Source organism: Suricata suricatta, chromosome 1 (assembly GCF_006229205.1).
Source record: "Suricata suricatta isolate VVHF042 chromosome 1, meerkat_22Aug2017_6uvM2_HiC, whole genome shotgun sequence".
Classification (NCBI taxonomy): Eukaryota; Metazoa; Chordata; class Mammalia; order Carnivora; family Herpestidae; genus Suricata; species Suricata suricatta.
The window spans coordinates 134,242,319-134,262,375 of record NC_043700.1 but is presented as its reverse complement, the minus strand read 5'-3'; the positions used below and the strand labels follow the sequence as shown (position 1 = coordinate 134,262,375).

The window sequence follows — 20,057 nt, the reverse complement described above, 5'->3', positions numbered from 1 at the left end:
CTCTCCCTGCTCCAATTCTGAAGTTATCATGCATGGAGAAGAATAAAAGGTCAGGTCATACTTATTTTCTAACCCAGAGTGATAAAAAGGAGCATAGTTTTCATCCTCCACTCTAAGGAGGTGACCTTTAACTAAAACATGAAGGATGAGAAGTTACCAAGGTGAAGAATGGCATTAAAAGCATTCCAGATAAAGGAAGAAGTAACGCAAGGCTTTGAAATGATGTTAGAGAGGAAAGGGAATAATGGAAAGTTCTAAGGACATGAAGTTACTTGATTTATATGTTTTAAGATCATTCCAGATGCTTAGTGGAGAATGGATTACAGGAGCTAAAGTGAGAATTATAAGACCAAAGTTTCTGAGCTTGTATAAATGACAGGTGATGGTGGCTTAGACTAAGGCAAGAGAAATAAAGAGAAGGCAGATTCAAAATATGCTCTATAGGCAGCATATGGAGGATATGGACTATCCTCCATATCAGACTTTTTCAAACAATTTCTAGTAAGATTCCCATACATGAAACAAATTAAAATAGTATTGTGTTTGAATAAATCAATCACTGACAATCTGTTTTGATGAATATAAAAACTTTAAATCAGAGAGTACTGATGATTAGTCTTCTATCAGTCTCCATATCCAACTTATTTCTGTATTTTGCTTTGGTTACAGAGTATTAAAAAACATCTTGATTCACAGAGACACACAGATACAAGTGGTAAATAACTGACCTTGAACTCAAAAAACCTAAGCAAGCAGGTGAAAATTTGATTCAGAAGTCTGCACCAAAACAAGTCAACTAGGCAGCACATCTGAAACATGTTATTAATTTGTAAAGTGTTAAAATTTGGTAATTGAAATATTTGGGTGAATGTTATTTTTAAATTAAGCTTAATTATTTGTATTAAGTTTTTTGAAGTACCTTCTAAATATTTACAGAACAGGTAATGTTTAGTAATAGGAAGCCAAGGCTCTGCAGGAAAATGTGAAAATCCTGTTTGAAAAGTAATATTTTTCGTGCTGGAATATTTTACTTCTACCAAAGTCAGGCCCTTGAGAGGGACAGAGGTCTGTAACAATTAGAAATGTTCTCATTAACTAAGATTTCCTTCCCTGTATCTTTCTCCCATTAAAGCTAGGTCTATATATGTTCTTTAGAAGAATATAAAATAAAACCCAGTATTACTTCTACTTGACACTACTTTAAATATTACACCACTACACCTTTTCTAAGAAAAGAAATGGCCAAAAGTTAGAGAGGGATGGAGGCAAACCATAAGACACTCTCAAATAATGAGAACTGAGAGTTGATGGGGAGTGGGGAAGAGGGGAAAGTGGGCAATAGGCACTGAGGAGGGCACTTGTTGGCATGAGCACTGGATGTTGTAAGGAAACCAATTTGACAATAAATTATATTAAAAAAAGAAGAAATGGTCAACTCCTTATATGTCATATGGTGTCAGATGGTTGTTCATCTGAACAACCCAATGAACTAGTGCCTTCTTCATTTGGGACTGTATTTTTGTTAATAAGGATCAAAATCACACTTTGGGGAAAGCCATATTAATTGTAAGTCAAATAAGAATTTTGGTCTTTTTTGCTCTTAAACCAGGTCTCTTCAGTCCTGTATTTTACAGATGTTTATAAATAAACAAGTGGGAAAAAATTATGTTACATATGTTTATTGTATGGATTTGGGAACAAGGAAAAATATGAAGAAAACTGAAAGTTATCTGCAATCAAATATCCCCATTAACAAGTCAATATAATTCCAGAGACTTTTCTCCACACGTTTGCCTATAAATATTTTTATGCAATTAAGATAATACTCTCTAATATTATATTTTGGGCTTATTAATAAACATTTTATCAGGGATACTTCCCCATAAACTATTCAAAATCAATACTTATGATTGTATTAGAGTCCCCTTTAAAGATTCACCATAATTTATTTAATCTGTGGCAGACATTTAATTTACTTCTGACTTGAGCTATTATAACTAATGCTATTTGAAATTTTTGCATATAAATATTTCTCTGTACTCTCAAATGATTTTATCCCTTCCACTTTCTCTTCCCTTAAGAATCTAAAAGTGGAAGAATTCATTTCTGTTGAGTATCATTTCTTGAGTTTCTGTTCATTAGTTCACTCATATATTATGGGCAATTGGATTTTTTAAATTTTAATTCCAGTTAGTTAACATACAGAGTCAGTTTCTGGCATGTGATACAGTGATTCAACAATCCCTTACATCACCCAGTGCCCTTCACAAGTGCACTCTTTAATCCCTGACTCATTTTACTGAGTATAATACTCTCTAGCTCGATCCATGTCATTGCAAATGGCATTATTTCGTTCATTTTCATGACTGAGTAATATTCCTGTGTGTGTGTGTGTGTGTGTGTGTGTGTGTGTGTGTGTGTGTGTGTCTTCTTTATTCATTCATCAATTAATGGACACTTGAGCTGCTTCCACATCTTGGTTATTGTAATGTTTATTTTTGAGAGACAGAGAGGGTACAAACCGAGTACATGAGCTGGGGAAGGGCAGAGAGAGGGAGGTACAGAATCCTAAGCAAGCTCCAGGCTCCAAGCTGTCAGCACAGAGCCTGAGGTGGGGCTTGAACCCATGAACTGCTGAGATCATGACCTGAGCTGAAGTTGCTTAACCAACTGAGCCACCCAAGCATCCCTATCTTAGCTATTATAAATAATGCTTCTATAAACATAGGGGTGCATACATCTCTTTGAATTAGTGTATTTGTATTCTTTGGGTAAATACCCAGTAGTACAATTGCTGGATCACAGGGTAGTTCTATTTTTAACTTTTTGAGGAAGCTCCACACTATTTCCCACATTGGCTACACCAGTATTCATTTCCACAACAGTGCACAAAGGTTTCTTTTTCTCCACATCCTTGCCAAAACCTGTTGTTTCTTGTGTTGTTGGTTTTAACTTTTCTGACAGATGTAAGGTGATGTCTGATTGCAGTGTTCACTGTATTTCTCAGATAGGTGATGATGAGCATCTTTTCATGTGCTCATTGGCCATCTGTATGTCTTCTTTGGATGAATGTCTGTTCATGTCTTCTGCCATTTTTTAAATTGAATCATTTGTTTTTGGGGGGTTTGAGCTGTACAAGTTCTTTATATATTTTGAATGCTAACCCTTTATTGGATATGGCATTTGCAAATATCTTCTCTCATTCCATTGGTTGCTCTTTAGTTGGGTTGACTGTTTTCCTTGCTGTGCAGAAGCTTTGTATTTTGATTTAATACCAATAGGTTTTTTTGCTTTTATTTTTCTTAGCCTCAGGAGATCTATCTAGAAAAAAGTTGCTATGACTGATGTCTGAGAAATTACTGATTAAGGGCACTTTGAAACTTCATTCCTTTTTCTGAAAGATTAAATATCCCTGCCAGCTTTTTGATTTTCACAAATCTTATGTGTATATATTGGTCTTCTGTGAAATAATAGAAATTTTCAGTAAGACAGAACCAATAATAAAAATAATACATGCTGCCTGTTCCTGAGGATCTACTTTGTATCAAGACCTTTGATAGGTACTTCATACATATTAGTCCTAAAATTTGCAAAAACTTTGCAAAGGGGTGATCATGGAAACATACTGCCTAGATTCTTCACCAATCATTCAGGAATTGCTCTAGCTGCAAAGGGCTACTTCATCCAAGGTCAAGTACTTCTAGGAGTGGCCCTCATACAGTTATATATCAAAAGCAAAAGATAAAGGGTCAGGGATTTGGGTCCTTCCTGGGCTAACTCCCACAGGTCACTTCAACTCCAAAGCTACAGGTGGGGTCCTCTGAGGCTGTTCAGGCCTCCAACACAACTCTCTTCTCTATGCCCAATTCTATTTCTTCCCTGTTCCTTTCCACAGGGGAACACCAAACTACCTTATCTTTTTGAAAATTGAGTTAGTTTGTTCATCTTCAATATCCTAGAACTTCTATACAGCAACATTCATAATAGATTACCAATACCATTTCTGTAGTCATACTTCTGCAAGATCTTTTAGCACCAAGGGATATAATTATCTTGATATGGAAACCTAACTAGTTTAGTCAGTATAGTGACTCTCCTGGCTTACTAATCTCCTCTTCACCTGTCTTACTTTGGTCTTTCCACTTTGAAGATAATTCTCAATAGAGATCATGAAAGCAAAACAGAAGCTGTATACCTGTGGGTTTTTTTTGCCTTGATCCTCAATTAGTGATTACCCAATCCACAATGGGTAATACCCCTTCTTTAATATAGTGCATGTTATTTGAAATATCCTTCTTGTTGCCTTAACACTTTCCCCAAATCTTTTTCTTAAACTTCCTGGCAAAGATCACAGGTTCAATCAACTTTTTTCTAAGGTTATTTAATTTGAGAGAGAGAGAGAGAGAGAGAGAGAATGCACACACATGCATGCACATGATGGGGGGAGTGGCAGACAGAGAGGGAGAGAGAGAATCCCAAGCAGGCTTTGCACTGTCAGTGCAGAGCCAAACACAGGACTTGAACTCACTAACTGTGATATCATGACCTGAGCTGAAATCAAGAATCTGATGCTTAACCAACGAGCCACCCAGGTGCCCCTCAATCAACTTCCTTTAAAAATACACGCTTGAGGGGGTACCTGAGCGGCTCTGTTGGTTAAGCGTCTGACTTCAGCCCAGGTCATGACCTCACAGTTCATGAGTTGGAGCCCCACACTGGGCTCCATGCTGACAGCTCAGAGCCTGGCGCCTACTTCAGATTCTGTGCCTCCCTCCCTCTCTCTCTCTGCTTTTTCCCTGCTTGTGCGTGCACGTTCTCTCTTTGAGAAATACATAAATATTAAAAAAAAAAATTTAAGAAAAATACATGCTTGAGGGGCACCTGGGTGGCTGAGGCATTTGGGCATCCAACTTCAGCTCACATCATGATCTCACAGTTCATGAGTTTGAGCCCCACACTGGGCTCTCTGCTACCTGGGCAGAGCCTCCTGGAGCCTGCTTCAGATTCTGTGTCTCCCTCACTCTCTCCGAATCCCTCACTCACTCTCTGTCTCTCTCAAAAATAAAAATAACATTAAAAATTTAAAAAATAAAATAAATAAAAATGAATCCTGAGCAATTATTTAGTTTATTACATGCTTCCAGCCACCTCTCCAGCTTTCTTCCCAATTGGTATAATTAGTTATTATATTGCCTCTCTTTTGACTTCTGTTAAGTACCCAGGCTTCTTGAAGTACCAACTTTTTAATGTCTTTGGTTTCAAAAAGTTCAGAAAAATAAAACCAGTTTTCCTAAACAGAGTATATATATGTCCTTCTAACTAATACTCCTTTCTGTAGCACTTACAAATACTACAGAGGACAGTCACTCTCTCAGACATTTCTACTTCACTAATAGCTGAAGATCCAAAGAGATAGTTGAGAACTAAGGAACCAAAGAAAGCTTCTTCTTCACAGTGAGAATTAAGAATAAGATATGCCTCTTGCACCTTAAAAACTTTTTAGGTACCCTTCCTTAAGAACATTTCCAGCACTAGAGCAGATAGCTGTAGTCTCCTACAGCTTGTCTTCTTTTTGTATTTCATACTATCTTTATAATACATTTATAATATAAGAAATAATTCTCCATATTCCATCCAAACTACGTTACCAACACTACCCTCTTAATTTCTCCCCTACGTACAGCCAATGCACTACACTCTGCTTCTACTTTCTGTCTCAGATTTACATTAAGGTGACATTTTGATATACAGAGGGGTCTTCCTCATTCCTTCTATTAGAATGTTTGTTTTGGAAAAAACAAAACAAAACATACTGGTTTATAGTTGCTTTCCACTCAGTAATCCAAACCATCAAGCTTGATAATATGTAAAATCATAAATTTGTCTCTATTTCAATTCATTATAGTACTCCTATTCTATACCTAGTAACATATGCTATAAGCATTATTCCTGATGCTATTCTCTTTATTTTAGTCTAAGAATTCTTCTATTTACCTTTCTGGAAGTGTTATTTTATAGAAAGTCACATGGGCATAAGAGAGGTCATATATAATAAAGACTGTTTGTTTTAAAAAACAAACACCACACCTTTTCATGTGATTTTAGATTGTTAGGTTGAATGTTTCAAATACAAGAAGAACATGTCCAAAAGAGCCCTTCAAACAGAACGAAAAGATAACTCAATTTCTTCTAGCCTGTGATCTAGAAGTAATTTTATGGGCTTTCATATAATTAAGTCAATGGTAGAGAGAATGCCAACTATGAGCAAACAAAACAATTTATAAGACCCGAGTAATATTTCCTCCCTGAATTCATTTATAAGCAAAAAGGAACAAAAGGTACAGAGTTTAAAAAAAAAAAAAAAGTATAACCAAATCAAAGTAAACTATGACCCTTTCTGGATTATATTCCAGCACTCCTAAACCAAATAGAAGTTTTTATTGTATATTCAATGTCAGATGCTATAAAGTAAGTTCTTGGGTCCTTTAAGCAATCACGAGAGTGCCAGGAATAACTTGCTAAAAAAGGTAAGCTTAGGGACCAGGATAAATAGGGAAGAAAAGTTGATATGCGATATCCTACCTATCTTTGTACAATTCTTTGAATCACTGAAACCACTTTCATATCCTTGATCATTTTAGCCATATAAGAAATCCCTCAAGGTAGGGGCACCTGGATGGTTCAGTGGGTTAAGTGTCTGACTTCAGCTCAGGTCTTAATCTCACAGTCTGCTGACAGCTCAGAGCCAGAAGCCTCCTTCAGCTTCTGTGTCTCCCTCTCTCTCTCTGCCCTTCCCCCACTCACACTGCCTCACACACTCTCTCTCAAAAATAAACATTAAAAAAGAGAGAGAGAAATCTCTCAAGTTAGGTGAAGCAGTTATTACTATCACTGATGTGGCATTTGTGGCACTAAGCAATAATTTTATGTCCCAGACTAAATTTATGAGGGAGTTAACATTAGAAACTGGAAATCACAATCTGTTGTTTAAAAATCACATAGACAAATTCTAAATGCAACTACCACCCATGACAGAAGAAATCAGTATATCATTATAGGTCATTTGGGAATGAAACTAGAACCTTTGGAGGCCCTCTTTTCAAGCACAAAACTACTATATTAACATTGGAAGGAAAAGCAAAGACTTGGCCTCACCTGGTACCTCTGAGCTAGTTAGCAGGTTAGAAAGCAGGGACAATACAACAAGTTCTGAGCATCCTGACAGCCTAGTTCTAAATCCTATTGGAAGAGACTGTATCTTCACAGTAATGGTCCCTTGTTCTAAAATGGCTGTTCTCATACTTCCCTTTTTCACTGATTTGAAACAAAGCTCAACTGTTCAGATCAGAGCTGCTAACTTCAAGAACAGCAAGTAAGTCATTATCTAGATCTTGTTTCATCTCCATTTTTCTCCATGTTCAATTTCTTAAAGTGTGTATCTGGTTCTAAAACCATTTCTACTAATGGTTAAGTCTACAGGACAAAATACAGCAAATGGATACATAAGTTTCTGAGTCTAAAAATTTATCTATAGTAAGTCTTTCCATACATAAAACAAAATACATACATATATGTATATATGTGTTTTATAAAATCCTTTGGACTGAAATAACACTTACTGAGATAAAGGACAAACCAAAAGCTAAATTCTGGCATTTTTATGAATCAAAATTTCTAGTTTCTGGTATCTCCATGCATCTACCTACCTGAAAAACATTCATCCTGATCAAAAGGTCCTACCAAATCTTGAAAGTGTCTTGTGAAAGCCCAAAGATTAAATTAAACAGCACTGAATATGACACAAGGGCTATTTTATTGTATTACAATTCTCTGAAAATTGGTAATATGTGTCCTAGCCTTTACTAAGCAATATCCTAGCCTTTCATCACAGTGGATTAACAAATTTTTTATTGCAGTATTTTGGAAACAACAGTAATTATAGTTTCTATTTATTGTTACCTACCTTCCACCATTTTCCATGAAGGGATAAACTGTCATCTATGAAGGTTAGGAATTATGAGATACTCTGGTTTTAGAAGAATGAGACTTTTGAGAATTAGACTTGGAAGTCCTCTTGCTGCAACTACTTTTGGTCTTTGTAAGTTTTGTTAACTATATGAGGAAATTATCTCACCTGATAGTACACAAATATATACAAAGGAGGAAAGCCCAGAAAGTGACTCATTCAAGATTATATAGCTACATAAGTAGGTGAACCACCTGGCTTAAAAATTCTTTTCTTAGCACTGTATTATCTCTTCAATCTGAAGAGAGAATAGAATAAAAGCATGGTAGTATATTTTGTGTTGAATTTCAGATAGTTTGGCATTGGGTAGTTAGGCCATTTGACATCAATAGTATTTGGTACTGTTCAGAAGAGTATATAAGGTATTACACTCAAAGTATTCATCTGTTACTGGATCCATGTTACTTATTATTCAGACAAAAAGAGCTGAAATAGGGAAGAAAACCAAATGGTACACCTAAGTACTCCCTATGTGTTCATCTCTTAATAATTCACAGCATTTTTAATAATTCAAGCATCATTTTTTAAATACTTAACTATTTAAAGTTTCCTAGATAATAGTTATAATTGTTAGTTCAATCTTAACTACCTCTAGTAAATTATCAAGGCATTAGATTTTCCTCTCAAACTATGAAGGGAATAATAAAAATTATATTATCTTCCTTCCAGAAGAAACAATGGCAAATGGAAAAGGAACTTGATGTTTTATCTCAATATTATTTTTTTCAATTCTTTTTTCAATTATGGCATTTCAAGGAAATGTGTATATGAACACAGATAACAAATGTCAAAGTCAAGGCAATTTTTCCAAATAAATTAACCTTTTAAGAGGTACAATTAATACCAGAAGCTCAACAAGCAACAAAGATTCAGTTTAGCACCATGGTTAAAAGCATTGATTATCAAGCCAGACTACTCTCTGTACTTTGGTTTCCTCACCTATAAAAATAAGGATATATCTCTATTCCTAGCTCTGAGGGCTGCTTTAAAAATTAAATAAGAGAAGTATGGTGGGTGGGTCAGTTAGTTAAGCCTCTGACTCTTGATTTTAACTTTGTTCATGATCTCATGGTTCTTGAGTTTGAGCCTAGCATCGGGCTCCCTGCCAGCAGCGTGGAACCTGCTTGGGATTACCTCTCTCCATCTCTCTCCATCCTTCCTCCACTTTCTCTCTCAAAACAAATAAACTTTAAAAGAATAAAATAAGAGAATACATAGAGTAAAAGGCCTAATGTTACTATGGAAGTAGTATCTCTTCTTATTCTAAAATCTGTTTTTAAAAAATCACCAACCAAGTAGAAGAATTTAGTATATGCTGACCTCATATATTGCAGACCTCTGCACTACTTTAGCCAAAATAAGAATATCTCTATTAAAAATTCACAGAAAAGACAGGAAAGTAGATACAAATAGATGAGAAAAAGTAGGCCAAGTATCTTCAAATTCCCTTAATTCACTTAACATAACATGCTAGTAATATGCCTGTATCAATAAAAACATGTAACTGGCTTTGTTTTAACTGGTACCAAAAAGGGGGCAATATTGGAAAATAGTCACAAACATGTATATGCTTATCCTATAAGAGATGATTCCCTATCTAATATACCAAGCCCTAATTATTAAACACAGGATTCAACCTCTATCAATCTTCTATTGGAGATTCCTTCATATTTTCCACTCTAAAATTAACAGCCTTTCTGAGGCAAAAATATGCTTTTCTCTTCTTCTCAAGATGGTCACTAAAGATTGTGCCTCTAACCATCCAGCTGCTTGCTCAGCCAGCTCTCAAAAGAAGACAGATTATGGCTCACCATCCTCAAGTAAGAAATGCGGTTTCCTATATCCAATGCACACAACTTCATAACCAGAGGCTTCTACAAGATCATTTATGTATTTTAATAAGTACATTCAAAACATTCTCACATTTGACTTACTTTAATCAATGACATTAACAGCTCTGAAAAAACACAAATCATGTTTTCTGTGTGTTTGAAAATAACTGCTTCCCGCTATCCTATCTCAATCAATTCTTTAATAAGCTGTGTTTCCCTTCCATCCACTCATATCTACCTGTGCAGATCTCATTTTATATATATCTTATTTTATTTTTACTTTCTTATATGATTACCATTTTGTACTAGAGCTCTGAGTGAGATTAGGAACTATGTCATGTCTATCTTTGTGCCTAATTTGACTAGCACAGCATTTGTCACAAAGCAAAAACTCAGGAAGCATTTAGTAAATGATTAAATACCCAAAGTATCAACTGAAAAAGATGAAAACGCTTAATAAAATTAATGATTCCTAAAAACCCAATTGTCCAAACAAAACTCACAGAAAGTCACATCACTCATTTCAAATCTTAAAAGGCACTACAGTATGTTTTGTTTATGCCAAAAGTATTTACTTCATGAAAATATATTTAGAAACATGATAACCCTATATTCAAGTATAATACCTCTCAAAATTTTTAGTGCAATTTGGTAATAAAATTAATAATACAATAAACACTTATTTCTAATATGCAGCCTAAGTAATGTAACATTACCAACATTTTTAATTTTTATATCACTTAGTTTCTATATTTTTGTTCATTTTACAGGGTTAAATCAAAGACAATTTCAAATATGTGATAATTAAAGTAAGCATACACTATTATTGTTTGTTTCCTTAACTCACTTTTCTGTTTTGAAGAATATTGCACAGCCGTCCACATGCTTTCTCTCCTGCTCAGACATGATTTTGGCACGTGACTTTGGAGAAAAAAAACCATCATATCCACGCTCCTTCAATGCTGGCAGAAAGAGAGTGAAGTATTGCTCTGTTTCCACTTCCTGAGGTGAAAGAAAAGTTGTCATTGACATGACAGAGGAAAACTCTAATTAAGATATAAAGATGTGTAGCATTCTGAGTAAGAGGTGACTAAGTTAGCATAATTCACATAACAAACATCATCTGTCTTCCCTTACAGCTAGCAGCAGCCATTTAACAATGGCAGCTTTTAAACCCGAAAGCACTCTCAAAATGTTGCATGATTTTCTCTTGATCACACAGCTAGTGGGTCCCAAGTCTCTTTAGTCCCAAATCTCCTATAATACTTTAATTCCTCAAATCTGGCAAAACTGGACATAATATAGATTACGTGGGAGCGAGTAGTAAATTTTATAGAAAGAAGTAATTAAAAAATTTTTTTATCTTTCTCAACTGTGGTAGAAAGGAATGATACTTAAAAGTGAGACCTTTAAGATCAACAAAAAGCTCTACTTTAAGGAAATTTTAGGTCCTGATACCAATCATCCAAAAGTCTCTGTTAATCCAACATTATATAAAGCTAGACAATTTTCTATGACCCATAAAATATTTTTAACAAATCTTTCCAAACTAAACATATGTGAAGATAATGATTCATGTATGATATTCATCACAATGTGATTTTATAATAAAAACTTACAATATAGCCTAAATGTTTGTCAGTAGAAAAAATGCTTAATCAATAAATGTATATTCATATAATATATTGACTTTGAAGAATTTTATTAATATGGAAAGCACATTAAGTACAAGAGCATGATCGCAACTTTATTTTGAAAATATGTCTGGAAATAAATAGGAAACTGAATTTACAAACTGTACAACAAACACTTCATAAGCTTTAACAGAGCATCTAGTTCTGGATTATGAGATTAGATATTTTCCCCCATCATTCTTTTTATTTTTTCAAAATATTCCATTTCTCTAGGATAAAGATGTTATACTATGGAATTACTCTTACAATAAAAAAATACTTTTTTTTAATTATGCTGTTTTTATCTTTCAAACATTACTTAGAGGAATGTGAGGCTATTATTACTATAAATACTAAATAAAAAAGAGGACAATTAAGTAACCACAACAAAGCTAACTTTGTCTATTGCTTCCTCCCCAAATTCAATGTCAGTTCTCAGTGTTTACAAGAAAATGTAATTTTTGAAGATTTTTATTACTTCCCAGGAAGTCATATAAACCATAAACAATAAAAAATAAATTATCAAGCTATCCTAGCTTTAAAAAATTTTAATGCCTTTCTTCTCAGGCTATGCTGAAAAGCAGCCATGAAATTATAACACTTAGAATTTTTAAATACTTTCATAAATATTTAATATCCTTTGAAAGTTGCTAAGAAAAAATTACTAAACACTACATATAAACCTTGGCTATTCATTAGCTGAGTGTTGAAAAGAACACATTTCAACAGAAAGGTGTTTCTTCTGTTAAATTCATTATAATAAAGTGTTATAAAACAGAAAAGTCTAAATTAAGACAAACTGCATGATTTACAGTGTAATATTTCTTAATGTTTATAATGCTGGTCATTAAGAAACAGTGGACAAATAATTTTTTTTTCTTTACAGATGCCACCATAAATAAAATTTACATTCCTAAAAAGACACCACCTTCTGCAGTTTTCTCTTTCAGCAATGCCAGTGAGGTGTCCATAAGATGAACTGTTAACATGAATAATGGATGAGATTTTTGCTTAAGAGTAAATGCATTTCAGTGGATGGCTATACTTAGCAAAACAGCTATACTGTGGAAATATCTTATGTGCTTATTAAAACTGTCTTTTTTTTTTTAAGAAGAAAGAAAATAATTCGAGTTTTGTTTTGAACACAGGCTCTCTCCCAGAAATAAGACTGGTTCACCTTTAAGTTTAAATCTTTAAAAAAAAAAAAAAAAAAAATTTTTTTTTTTTCTACACCCAACATGGGTTCCAACTCACAACCCCAAGATCACAAGTCACACATTTCACCAACTGAGCCAGCCAGGTGCCCCCAGATGATTTAATTTCTATAGCGTTACCTGAAGACTAATGATATCTGCATCACAGTTAACAATTTCTTCCATAATTCCCTTTTTCCTGTATTCCCAGTTTAATGCCCAGGACGGGCAATAGCCATATAGCTGCCGGGTGGCGTATTTATCACATAGCACATTGTAACACATAACTGTGAATGATGCTAAGAAGTGGGAGAAAAAAAACATAAGACAAAAGGGAGAAAATTAGGCAATGTTTTCCAGAGAGGTGTCACTGGGTCCCAGCACAAGCATACGTGGCACACAAACCTGCCCCAATGGCAGCACTGTGAGATGCCCTGGGCAAAATTCTGTTACACTGGACCTACTAAAACTCCACTGGAGTCCATCACATCAAAGTGCTTTTACTAGAATTAGACATATAGTTCATATTTTAGATTTTTAGGAAATGTATTTTAATAAAAATTGAAATTCTAAATCAGAATGCTAATTTTTTGACATTTTCTGAGCAAAGCTCTGTATAAGCAGAACAAAACTAAATTTTCTGTTCATGAAAAGGCTCTAACTTCATTAATTTTTATTAACAAAATATCCATTATTTAATACTTTTAGAGGCCTCTTACTGCTCTAGGCCAGAAGTATATGGACAAAGTTTAATTTTGAGAATCCTTTTTGCCAAATAATATGTTCATTTCTAAAATAGAATTTTCATTTTAAAATGCCTTTGAACTATATATAAAAGGACTGTGAGCAAATAGGAGAACGAGGTTTATATCCTTGCTACTCAAAAATGTGCTGAGGACCAAGAGCATCAGTCATCACCTAGGAACTCAAAAATGCAGAATCACTGGTACCTCGAAGACCCTACTAAGTCAGAACCTACAAGCTGACAAAAATCCCCAGGTGATTCACATGTACATTAGTTTTGAAAGGCCCTGATTTTTATCAGTAATTCTCTACCCAGGCTGCCCATTATAATCACTTTGTACAGTGTTTTCTTTCAAAAGTGCTCATACCCAAATCCTACTCAAGACTAATTAAGTTAGTATAATAGGATCTGGATATTCACATTTTAAAAAAGCATCCTAGGTGATTATAATGGGCAGTCCATATTCTTGAGAATCACACACTTAAATAAAAGATGAAGAATCCAATTAATGAATAATAATACTTGACTGAAGTTGGTTAAGATTCAGATGAGGGGAAAAGTAGTAAGAAAAACTTAGTTCCATGGTCCCCTGCTCATCTGACTGGTGGCCATTTTGTACACTGTTACCTTTTTCACTACCTGCGATTCATTCTTCAAAAACTATCATCACAGTTTTATAGGTATAAATCAGAAGTTATTGTGCACATCTCCCTACTTACCAGAAGTAAAATGCACATTTTTAGCACTCAGATTCTACTCAGAAAAGTACAGTACATCCCAAGAAAAATGCATACTCATTTTTCAATAAGGAAAACCCCAAGAATGCATTACTTTAAAAGTTCAATAACTGATTAAAAAAAAAAAAAGGAGCATGTTTTTGTTGTTCTTTTTCTTAATGGAAAGTAGGTATATAAAATTAGGAAATATTTTCTTCAAGATTATGTTCACTTATGCTCAAAAAGGGATTACTTTGAAGAACCAGAAAATGATGTGTTTAGTATCAGAAAGGGAACAATTAATTATGCATTAAGGAAGGCTAAACAAAATAAATCCACCTAAGTTAAGAACTTGTAGAAAACCTTAGGTATTCCTTTTATTCAGGTCATCAGCATGCATCCTGTTAATAGAAGTGTTACTCATGGTAACACTGATACAGTGCCTCCTAGCATAAGCCGACGCTGTGGGTCTAGAGCGTGGTAGTTTTAAAATTACTGCCTATAGAAGACACAGAAATGTACAGTAGATGCTGATATGTCCCAGTGTTATTAAAATGCAAATAAAACCAGGAAGTATTTCTCAGTATCAAAGCAAATAATTTTTTTCTAAATCCTTATTTACTTAAAAAAAAGAACACACATCACAAACAGAAGGCCTCAAAAAGTATACAATAAGTTCTCTGACTTAGCCTTCAAAAATTACTAGTGTTGGTACTCAGGGTCAGTTCAACAATGGTAGTAAAATTTTCATTTGTTAATTTAAAAAATGAAATTAGATATAATGAAAACTATTACTCTTAGGACTAAAAAGAAGGCACCTGGATAAATAATAATTCATAACCTTTTGTAAGTAGAATTCCCAATCATAAAATGTCTAATAAGCAGTAAGAAGCACTACAAATGATATCAAAGCATTTTGGGGTTCTAAAAGAGATAAAAATTTATATTTTTTTACATTACTGCAGTTCTAAAAATGCTAAGCCATATCCTTAAATTACTCAAATCTTTACCTTCTACCATCACTCTACCACTGGCCTGATACCATGTTTTGTTTCCAATATAGCAAATAGAAACTGAGTCTAAATAATTCTCTCCCAAGGGTTGCCACTCTACTCACTCAAGAAAGATAATGTACCGAAGCAGTTTAAAATTTCAGAGGAAAATTCATTATTCATTTTTTATGTCACTCAATGCCCTGTGTGAAGATGTCATTTGGAAGGCTTTATTTCTTTTCTCAATTGGAAGGCAATTTATTACAAGGAAGAATAAGAAAAATTACCTGATGGCAGAATTTGGTCTCGTTCTTTTAATGTAATCCATGGCCTCGGAGGAAGCTGCTCTGGATGAACTGAAGGGGGAAAAAAACTTGACATTAACTTCATGTACTTCTAAAATTAGGAGTATTTATTCAAAATGTCAAATCAACTTCTGTTTTGTCTTCAGCTTTAGTGCACCCACAAACTGACTTAAAAGTTCTAATACTGAAATATAAAGATCATTTAGAAGCTAAAAGAAGTTTAAGGAGACCTATGCAAAAAATATGAAATAACATATAAATGAAAATATTTTTAAAAATCGGGAAACTCCTTATTGGCATTTCCACTTAAATAGTTTTTATTGAAGTACCTATTTAAAACCTTAAGTAGGATCCTGTATCTTAATTACAAATGTAAATTGTGTAAATTTCCCTGCTGGGAAGTCAAGCTATGTGAAGTCCCAATATACTAATAAACTAAAATACTCAAATACATTTAAAATGGAATTTTTAAAAATGTGAATAAATAAGGAAAATTAATGAATTTTATAATGGGGCTTTCATTTCCTAATTTTAAACTTTCTCTTTTTCATAACATCCATGCAAAGCATGAAATTAGAACTACATTATAGAGAAACAAAAAAAGGCACCAGTTAAACATTAATTACTGATATGGTTGTCAATATCATGGAACTAAAAGCTATCCAACTACCAGATGAGAGAAAATTCACCAATTTTTAACTACCCCTTTTACTTCTTCAAGAACATTCACAATTACAGGCTAATTGGATTCAAGTTTGCAGATTTTTCCTGGTTATTTAGTGGCTGAGAAATACATTCCTTTAAAACAAAACTCTTATCTTCATCCAGCCACAGAAATTTTGAACAGAGTATCCAAGATCTTGAAAGTTTCACTTTAAAAGGGCGCCTGGGTGACTTAGTTGATTAAGTGTTTAACTTCAGCTCAAATCATGATCTCATGGTCGTGGGTTTTAGCCCTGGGTTGGGTTCTGTGATAACAGCTCAGAGCCTGGAACCTGCCTGGGATTCTGTGTCTCCTTCTCTCACTGTCCTTGCCCCACTCATACTGTCTCTGTCTCTCTCTCTCAAAAATAAACATTAAAAAAAATTTTTTTTAAGTTTCACCTTACTAACCATATTCCAAAGTCTACCTAAAGGATGCTTGCTTTAGCTTCCATACTTTGCACAAAGTGGAACAACATTAGTTTGCATATTCCATGATCTTGCCAGGAACAGAATGAATGTTATTATAAGATGACAAACAAACCATCCAGCTGGATCAACATACTGAATCCTGGAAAACAATCATGCCTGCCAGGAGTGCCAGGCCACAATCATGACAACTATCTAAAAAATGGATAGGCCAATATATAAATACAATGGAATATAAACAAGGAACTTTCTAGTTGTTGGATTTCTTACCTGCAAATGGTTAAAAGTTCAGAAATCAAAGAATCCTCAAAATAAAACATGTATAATGATTTTGACATTTAGGTGCTTCCCAAAACGTTACTAATATATTTTAATTAATCCATCACAGTGTATCAGAATAAGTAAAATGCATTGTATTGACCAACAATGTCTAAAGAGTCAAAAATTACTATATCTCACTAGTAATCAGGAAAAAGATGAGACAGCATCTTTTTTTTTTAATCCAGTTGACAAAAATTTAATATATCCAGAGTTGCTGGTGGTGATAAGACATGAATTCTTGCACACACGTAGCTGGGAAGTATATAAATTGGTAACAGTTATGTGGAAGGACAGCTTTTAAAATTTTAGACATCCATGTCTCTAGGACTTAGCAATTCTGTTTCCAGGGTTCGGCCCTATCTGCTAAAGAAACATTCAAATAGATACTCATTACACTATTGTGTATAACAGCAAAAATAAGGGTAAATGGCTAATATCCATTTTACAGAAGTCTATGGTATAGTTTAAGAAAAGGAAATATGTATGTGTGCTAAAATGGAAAGAAATACAAGAAAAACTGAATGAAAACAATTAGAAAATATGCAATGCTAAAATATCTTCTGTTAGAAAACATTTTAAAAACACACAAAAATTAATGCCATAATATTTCTACTGGTATAATTTTTATATATAAATGTCTATAAAAATATCTTCATGAATACACACCCAATTTACAAGTGTGTTTACTTACATGGAGGGGACATGTAATTAAATGTAGTGGTCAAGAAACATTCTAGTCTTAATAGGAATTTTAACATTTTTTACAAGGAAAATGATATATTCATATGGACATATACTTAAAATTAATTTTAAAGATGAAATGCAATGTCAGGTATATGACAAAGGACAGATATATAATTATATGGGCTACTGTCAAATAAAATAAACACTGTTTAATAAGTATAAAATAGTCCTAGACAAAATACTAGAATTTGGATCAATAAGGAAGATAAGTCTGTTCTCATGAATATGAGAGACAGAAGTTAATATAGTAATAATCTCTCAGCATCATACCTAAAATGTGATAAAACAGTAATCTTCCCATTTTTATCCCATAAATGCCACACTCATGCTAAACAGCTGGACAACCACCCCTGAAGCCATGAGGGCAGCAAAAAAAAAAAAAAATCCTGATTTCTCTGGCCAGTGGGGGGGGGGGGGTGGGGAGGAGAAGTACAGCAAGTATGGGAAACTCACACTCAGGTGCAGTGGTAATGTGATCATGGCAGTCTCTCTACCAGAGTCCATGAGAACCAACCCATCCCACCATGCCCGGGACCAACTTCACTGGGCCTAGTCTGCCCACACTGAGGGTATCAGCAGAGTCTGGAAGGGCTAACAGAACCCAGGTGCTAAACCTAAACTGGGCAACTGCCTGTTAAAATTGACAACTGATTTTAAAACAAACAAGGAGCACCTTGGTGGCTCATCTGGTGAAGCAACAAACTTCGGCTCAGGTTATGATCTCGCAGTCAGTGAGTTCAAGCCTCACACTGGGCTCTGTGCTGACAGCTCAGAGCCTGTAGCCTGCTTAGGATTCTGTGTCCCCCTCTCTCTCTGCCCCTCCTTCATTCACGATCTGTCTTCCTCTCTCAGAAAATAAACATTAAAAAATTTTTTGTTTAAATAATAAAAGGTTCAAGAGTCTCCAAACATAACATTCAAAATAATCAGGGTACAAGTGAAAATCAATGGTCATACCAAAGACCAAGAATATCACATATTGCGGAAAAAAAAAGACTACCAACAGAGATCAACACAGAGATGATTTAAATGTTGAAATTATCTAATAAAGATTTTAAAGCAGCTATGATAAAAGCTGCTTCAAGAAGTAGTTACAAATTCAGTTGAAACAAAAGAAAAAATAGAAAGCTCAAAGAAGCAGAAGTTCCAGTTTTTTTTAATAAAAATGACCAAAATTAATGAACTTAAAAATACAATAATCAAAAATAACAAAACTCACTGAAAGGGCAAAAAAAAAAAGATAACCCAAAAATGAGTGAATTTGAGATTTATTCCATCTGAACAATTAAAAGGAAAATAAACTAGGGGAAAACAATGAACACAGCTTGAGAGACCTGTGGAACTCTAACAAAAGCTCCACAATCATATCATCAGAGTCCAGAAGAAAAGAGAAATAACACAGGGTTAAAATTAAAAGTACTCTAAAAGATAATGACTAAAATGTCTCAAATTTGATAAATGACATAAACCTACAAATTCAAGAAGGTGAGCAAACTTCAAGTAGAATAAACCCAAAGAAATCCACACCAAGACATATCATAAGCTGAAAACTACAGACAAAAAGAAATCTCAAAAACATCAAAGAGAAAGGACACATTACCTATCGGAACAATGGGTTTCTTTTCTGAAACCATGGCAGCCAGAGGAAGTGGCACATTTTCAAGTGCTGAAAGAAAAGAACGGTCAAGCTACAAATTCCATATCCAGCAAAAACACCCTTCAGAAATCAAGGTGAAATAAAGATGTTATAAAAGGAAAAACCAAGAGCCTTTGTTGCTAACAGACCTGCCCTTAAAAAATGGGTAAAGGAAGTTGTCTAAACAGAAAGGAAATGGCAATAGAAGAACCAGAACATCAAAAAGGAAATAAGAGCAATGAGTAAAACTAGGGGTAAACATAATGAATTATTCTTCTCCACATGAGCTTCTTAATCATAGCTGATGGCTGAAGCAAAAAATTGTAACATCTATGTGATATTGTGTAGAGGGAAAAATACATATTTTAATAAAAGTGGGGAGTGTGAGGCACATAAGTGGGAGTAAGGCATCAATAAATAATGCACTTTAAGTGATAAAAAACCTTTATCAGTTGACTATACTATGTATATTGTGATAACTAGAGCAAATGCTAAGAAAAGTAGAGAAGACAATATACTCAAAAATAGCATAAATAAAACCAGGCAGAATCCTAAAAAGTATTTAAGTAACTCACAGGAAACCAAAAAAAGATAAAGGAAGTAGAAACAAAGGAAACAAACAGAAAACAACTACTTTTAAAAACTGGTACAATAAAGTGCTACATATCAGTAATAATTGTTTAAGTTTATTTATTTTGAGAGAGAGAGTGGAGAGGTGCAGAGAGAGGGAGGAAGAGAGAGAC

The 20,057-nt window shown here is 34.1% G+C and overlaps 1 protein-coding gene across 1 annotated transcript in view; it reads right to left on the bottom strand.

Moving 5' to 3' along the window:
• CNOT6L (CCR4-NOT transcription complex subunit 6 like) overlaps positions 1-20,057 on the bottom strand; it is an 83,431-nt gene that overhangs the window by 28,521 nt on the left and 34,853 nt on the right. Inside the window, exons 5-7 of the mRNA XM_029944471.1 lie at positions 15,465-15,533; positions 12,866-13,023; positions 10,706-10,860 (exon numbers count right to left, since the gene is read on the bottom strand). Of these exons, the coding sequence (XP_029800331.1) occupies positions 10,706-10,860; positions 12,866-13,023; positions 15,465-15,533 (382 nt within the window). The remainder of the gene's footprint in view (positions 1-10,705; positions 10,861-12,865; positions 13,024-15,464; positions 15,534-20,057) is intronic.